The sequence below is a fragment of the Rosa rugosa genome, chromosome 7, assembly GCF_958449725.1.
Source record: "Rosa rugosa chromosome 7, drRosRugo1.1, whole genome shotgun sequence".
Lineage (NCBI taxonomy): Eukaryota > Viridiplantae > Streptophyta > Magnoliopsida > Rosales > Rosaceae > Rosa > Rosa rugosa.
The window spans coordinates 35,515,526-35,522,350 of NC_084826.1; the positions used below are offsets into that span (position 1 = coordinate 35,515,526).

At 39.8% G+C, this 6,825-nt stretch overlaps 2 protein-coding genes across 3 annotated transcripts; one reads left to right on the forward strand and one right to left on the reverse strand.

The window, feature by feature from the left end:
• Positions 1-230: 230 nt before the first annotated feature.
• Positions 231-2,866, forward strand: LOC133720014 (cytochrome P450 98A2). Its single transcript, XM_062146214.1, has 3 exons — positions 231-790; positions 1,659-2,059; positions 2,134-2,866. Exons 1-3 carry the CDS (start codon positions 289-291, stop codon positions 2,776-2,778), a joined length of 1,548 nt encoding a protein of 515 aa, XP_062002198.1. The 5' UTR covers positions 231-288; the 3' UTR covers positions 2,779-2,866.
• A 181-nt stretch (positions 2,867-3,047) lies between these two features.
• On the reverse strand, positions 3,048-6,494 carry LOC133720016 (cysteine proteinase inhibitor 12). 2 transcript variants are annotated; one of them, XM_062146216.1, is made up of 4 exons: positions 6,187-6,494; positions 5,862-6,081; positions 3,527-3,657; positions 3,048-3,416 (listed from the first exon to the last, which is right to left on the reverse strand). In XM_062146216.1, exons 1-4 carry the CDS (start codon positions 6,367-6,369, stop codon positions 3,282-3,284), a joined length of 669 nt encoding a protein of 222 aa, XP_062002200.1. In that variant the 5' UTR covers positions 6,370-6,494; the 3' UTR covers positions 3,048-3,281. The 2 variants fall into 2 exon arrangements, with proteins under 2 accessions (XP_062002200.1, XP_062002199.1); XM_062146215.1 differs by having other exon boundaries at positions 3,527-3,672; positions 6,187-6,490.
• Between the last annotated feature and the right edge of the window lie 331 nt (positions 6,495-6,825).

Genomic DNA, 6,825 nt, shown 5'->3' on the forward strand with positions numbered 1-6,825 from the left:
CCTTATATACTAAAACACGACTATAAGTGGCAACGCGTTAGTGGTTGGGACATTCCAATTGCGCAACCCAACTCCAAAATCATTACAGTCCGCACTCACTAACCCCCTCCATCCATCCCTTATTCCCTTTCCTTATATATTTTATATATATATTACTGGTCATGCACCAACTTTCTTTTTTTTTTTTTTGGTCAAGGGTCATGCACCAACTCTCTCTCTCTCTCTCTCTCTCTCTCTCAGTCTCGTATATTTAAAGCTGGCTCCTTCCAGCCTCTGCCCATTTCGAATATGACAATGGCTCTTCCTCCTCTCCCAGTTTCCATCTCATTCTCTGTTGTGATCCTGATCGTTGCATACAATCTGTATCAGCGGCTCAGATTCAAGCTCCCCCCAGGTCCACGTCCATGGCCGGTAGTCGGCAACCTCTACCACATTAAGCCGGTTCGGTTCCGGTGCTACGCCGAGTGGGCTCAGTCCTACGGACCCATCATATCGGTCTGGACCGGATCCACGCTGAACGTGGTCGTTTCCAACACAGAACTGGCTAGACAAGTGCTCAAAGACCATGACCAGAAACTGGCCGACCGGCATCGCAACCGATCAGCCGCAAAGTTCAGCAAGGACGGTCAAGACCTCATCTGGGCCGACTATGGGCCCCACTATGTCAAGGTCAGGAAGGTCTGCACTCTTGAGCTTTTCTCTCCCAAGAGGATTGAGGCTCTCAGACCTATTCGGGAAGACGAGGTCACCGCCATGGTCGAGTCCATTTACAAATACTGTACCGATGCTGGTATGTCCATTTTTATGTGTTGATTCTTTTCCATGCACTTTCTTTACAACATTCCTCACTTTTCGTTTTTTGCAATTAAGTTAATAACCCAACGCACATAGACAATTTTGAACACTATGAGAAATAAGTGAATCTTCTAAACTCATAACCCCGCGGATATCAAATTTCGGGTTTGAGAAATAAGTGAATGTTCTAAACGCATATCCCGGGATATCAAATTTCGGGTTCGTAACAATGAGGTGGGATCTACATTAATTTCAATACTTATATAAGTTAATAAATGCATGAAAATGAAATAAAGTTCCTAAACAAGCAGGACTCATCTGTAGCCCCAATCACTTTCTTATTGATATTATTGAAAATAATTCTAATTAGTGATGTCAATTATAGCATGTGGCCACAAAGGGTGAGGGGGAAAAGGCCAATCAGAGATTCAGAGTAATGCTTTAATTTTGAAATTATGAGTATTAATGGTTTAGTCCAACTATTATTATCACCAACTTTTCTCTCATTAAATTATGATACCATTAACAAGTTTCCTTTCTCTTTTCTTGGACTTCTTATTTTTGCCAATATCCTCGTTTCTTTATTAGGTTTTACAATAATTAGGTAGATTTCATAACAGATATGACTGCTTTGTTTGTTAGGTTTGACAGTGTAATACTTGAGTGACGAAAGTGATAAATTTAAAACTTGAGTGACCAAAGTGTCGAATGAGTCAAGTTGAGTGACTAAAGTGACTATTCTCCCTAAATTTAATTAGTAATCATTTTGAGTTGGTACCAGTGTGGGCCTACTGCAAATTTCCACATAATGACTTCAAGGTTAACTTAAATCACTTGCATCTGAATTTGACTGTACCGTGCAGAAAACTATGGAAAGACCTTGCCAGTGAGGAAGTATGCGGGAGCAGTGGCTTTCAACAACATAACAAGGTTAGCCTTTGGGAAACGATTTGTAAACTCAGAGGGTGTGATAGATGAACAAGGGCTAGAATTCAAGGCCATTGTCGCCAATGGGCTCAAGCTCGGTGCATCGCTTGCCATGGCCGAGCATATTCCATGGCTGCGTTGGATGTTCCCACTGGAGGAGGAGGCATTTGCCCAGCATGGGGCACGGCGAGACCGACTCACTAGGGAAATCATGGAAGAGCACACACAGGCACGCAACAAAAGCGGTGGTGTTGCCAAGCAGCATTTTGTGGATGCCTTGCTTACCTTGCAGGACAAGTACGACCTTTCTGAGGACACTATTATTGGACTTCTTTGGGTAAGTACCAAGGGAGAATAATATATTCTGTATTTATTAAAGTTTAACACTAAATGATGTATTACATTTCGCAGGATATGATTACTGCAGGCATGGACACCACGGCGATTTCTCTTGAATGGGCCATGGCAGAGTTGATTAAGAACCCAAGGGTCCAACAAAAAGCCCAAGAGGAGCTAGACCGGGTCATAGGGTTCGAACGTGTCATGACAGAAACCGATTTCTCGAGCCTCCCGTATCTACAATGTGTAGCCAAGGAAGCGCTACGGATGCACCCTCCAACCCCATTGATGCTCCCCCACCGAGCCAATGCCAATGTCAAGATCGGCGGCTACGACATCCCCAAGGGTTCAAACGTACATGTGAACGTTTGGGCCGTTGCCCGTGACCCAGCGGTATGGAAGGATCCCCATGAGTTCCGACCCGAAAGGTTCCTAGAGGAGGATGTGGACATGAAGGGCCATGATTTTAGACTGCTTCCATTTGGAGCGGGACGACGGATATGTCCCGGAGCCCAACTTGGTATCCAATTGGTGGAGTCCATGTTGGGCCATCTATTGCACCATTTCTGTTGGGCTCCTGCTGAAGGGGTGAATCCACAAGAGATTGACATGTCAGAAAGTCCAGGGCTTGTGACTTACATGAGGACCCCATTGCATGCTGTGCCTACGCCAAGGCTGCCATCGCACTTATACAAACGTGTGGCAGCTGAAATGTAATCACTCTTTGTTTCTTCTTCCTCTCTTATTTCCTTTAAGCCAAACTTGAGAGGTTATATTTTATCGAGATTTACACCCATCACAACAATATTTGGAAATTGCAACATTGCATACACCATGCACAAGATATGATTCAAATTTGGGGAATGCAAATTCTTTCCTTTTTTTCTTTCAAAAAAAAAAAACAAAATTAATGAGAGTGTGCCATCTAAGTGTCTAACACAATGCTCTCACCATCATATTCATGCAAGGCAATCCAGCAAGAAAACTTAGACAAAATCCAGCAGAACCAGTTTATTTGTACGGTATCAAATATACATGGTATGGACTAGTGTGATTTTGTACAAGGGATTATAAAAATCAAGTCATAAGTAGTAAGCATTACAATTCACACAAGAAACACCGGTTGCTTAACACGATCCCTTTTGGTATAAGTGTAACATAATAGTAGATCGAACCATCAACCAACACATTGTTTTACCATGCAAGGATATAAACTAGATTCAGCGATCTCTTTCCATCCCACTCGAATAAAACCTTCCTTCAATGTTCTTATTTACTTCAACCCAGAGCTTCTGTTCTTGTATTCCCCTCTTCACCTTCAAAAGCAAATGAAATCTGGCATAATCTTCAATAACCTGAAATAAGACAACAGTTTCCTTTTAGCTAGCTAGCAGTCATGCTTCTAGAATATGAAGATAGACCCTGATTCAGTGTGACAATAGAACAATCTGTAAACAACACCAACCTTAGCCTTAGCTAGGAGGATCTCAAGAAGTTCATATGGGTACAACGAATTTGATCGGAGCTGAAGGGACTGAACAGCATGAGTTGCTGCATCTTGGACCTCGGGATCATGAATCGGCACTGGTCGCCATCCTGGTCCATGGCCATCTGAGTTACAGATTGGGCAAGACGGTAACTAATTGTATTCATCTCAAACAAATAAACGAGATAGAAAAAAGAGCATTCCGGAATCTGAATATCCGAATTCCAGTTTTGGACAAGATGGTTCTAGGGGCAATGCAGGATGAGTGTGGCGGAGACCTTACGTGTTCCCATTACTTAGTAACACACGGAATGGAAAAAATCAGTGACCAAGAGTAAATGGACTGCTGATCCTAAATAAAAGTGTTCTCTGGAAAGTACTTCGAAAATAGTAGCATTATAATGATCATTTGGTTCCACTAGTTCCCATTTTCCAAGATGGAAAAAGAAAAAGAACAATGAATGTTTAATTTCATGAAGAAAGGTTTCTAAAATTTTCTAATGAAGTTCCCAAAACTTGTGTTTGGTAGTATTATTTAGCACCACTTTTTGATTCAAGATTTTGGCAAGAGATAACTGTTTTTATTTAAAATATAAGAAACCGGAACCATATTTCATGAACACCTTTTCATAAAAATGGACTATTTGACAATGGCATCAGTGATCACCTAGTCATGTGAGACCAAGAAAGTCATGGTGCGGGTGACCAAGAAAATGCTTCTGTTGACGATAAATGGTAAATACTACCTAGCAAGTTAATACCTAGATTAATAAAGCTTAACATCATTAATACTAGGAAAAAGGCCTAGATATAATAATTAATAAAACTTGATTGCATAAAAGTAAAAATTGGCCAAGCATGTCATTTTATAGGAAGAAATGAATCAGGCTTAAAAAACATAATCACTTTTTTTTTTTTAACAAGAAACTGCCTGTTTTTGTACCTTTCATTCATACATTAAACAGTAATATTCTCATTACCAGAAAAGAAACAAAAATGAGTATATTCTATTATGTTCAAAATCTAAATTATTGTAGATTCATTGCTGCATATTGTGACTGTAGACAAAACCAAGATTTTGAGGGTAATAGCATATCCATATCATCTACTTGACACTATCTTCTCTTGCAGGTTTTCTGGCTATTGGTGGGGATATAAACACCCAAAAGAGTGCACAAATTTGAAAACACAGTATGAGAGTGCAGTATGGTATAAAGCACAGCCTAGTAAATTGTATTAACACATAAAACATTTTTAGATCAAATAATTAGAACAAGGCCAGAACATTTTTCTTATTTGTTCCCTATCTAGTAAAAGACTGAAAATAATTAAAATACTTCTATTGTTGCATGGTCCACATATTCCAATCACAGATGAAATGGGAAACAAGATCAGCTCAAATAGGTGCAAATAAAGCCTAGGTTTATGATTCACACATCCACGTCAAATAATATACTTCAAATATCACATATCAATGAAGACATAAACAAATGTTCCAGGCTGATGACATCATAGTGTTGGGTTTCACTACACCTAAGAGATGTCATAAAAAAAAAAAAAAAATTCCAACAGTATCATGTGAAGGGATATAGTACTACCAATATGATGATAGAGAGAGAAGTAGTTTTGTTTTGGGTAGGGGAAAAATGGTGTCATTGGTACATAGGGCAAGCTATTATCAGGAGGATGCTCTTGATAGTGAAAATGTAATGGACAGCTCCAACGATGAGTTTTTTTTATCAGTTATATGGTAGATGCCTCCCTTTACGGTGTAGTTAATCAGACATGTGTCCTAGGAAATAAGTCAGAGATAGTGGACAAATTTACTCCTATTAGTTTGAAAGCTAATAAGATGAAACAGGACATATTAGGTATAGCAGATGCTTTGCGAGGTAAGTCTCCTATTTAGCTAAAGCTTCTAATAACTAAGATGTTACATCTAGTCTCTAAGCCAGATTATGGCTGTTCTAGTGTTGGAGGTAATTCTTCCAAATATGGTTGTTCTTTTTTCAACAACTAGATATGGTCATGTGAGATCGGCCTTAGTTGCGGAACAATTACTGGCATTTCCTATATGATAAACAAATTTTTAAACCTGTCCCAAGTGGAATTAGCCCATAAGCACGGTCAGAATTATACCGAGCTACACAGAAGGATAATAAAGTTGCGGACCATTCCAAAATTCGTTATTGTTAATATCATTAGGGAAAACATTCACTCTTTTTCAGGTTCACATGGTTAAGGTGGGCAACATAACTAACCGTACCAAGTATATGATTGATGCATAGAGGCTGCACCTAGTAAGTGAGTTTACCTGGTTTAAGGCCGAGGTCCGAAGAAGTGAAGGAAGGGACATGGTGTGCGAGCTTAAACTCCTGCAACTGCTTGAAGTTGATCCATGGTTTCACCCAGACCTTAGCTTCATATATTTTGTTGATACCAGCGTCAACAGCTTCCAGCGTGAGATGGTAAATCTTACCAGCAACCACTTGTTCCCTTGAATTCAACACCCTCGCAAACTCAAGCACACCATTCTGCACCAGAGGGTAAAAGTAAAAAAAAAAAAAAAAAAAAATCACTAAAAATAAGGTAAAACACAAACAAACAAATAAACAAATATAATTCAGGCGAGTATGAACCTGTTGCTTGTTGTGTTCTTGGACAGCAAAGAGAGCGATACTTTCCGCGCTGTTCTGAGAAGCGCGAGAATCTTTAAAACCACCCAGATTCATTTTGCTGAGAGGGTCCTCCCTGCAAAGCCCCAACTCAAAGATCGCACAGAGGAAGACCACAAGGCCAGCAAGTGCTATACAAGACTTCATTGTATTTCTTAATTCGTTTGCTCGCCCGATCAGATTTCCGGTGAGGAGGTTTACTTTATATCGGGAGATTACGTGACGCTCAACTTTTCAATCAAGACTATTGGTTGGGACTTGGGACCCTTCTCGCAGGAAAAAAATAAAAAATAATGACGATAACAAATGACTATTGGTTGGGATCTTTTGATCGCGTGGGGTCGGAGCCCATAGTATTGGCCCAATCTACGGCTCACCAACCCAGTATTGACAGATTTTTCTTATTTCTTATTTTATCTATACTATATCTATATTACCAGAACCCTTCTAGTGAGGGATCATTTTTTTTGGTCATTTGAAAGGATCACTCCTTAGACCCACTTTTCAATCACATATTCACATCTTAACTGTTCAGTTTCTAGGTATATATGAGTAGATCATCTCTGTAAATTTTCAGCTAAATTAATAGTCATTAAGGCATTC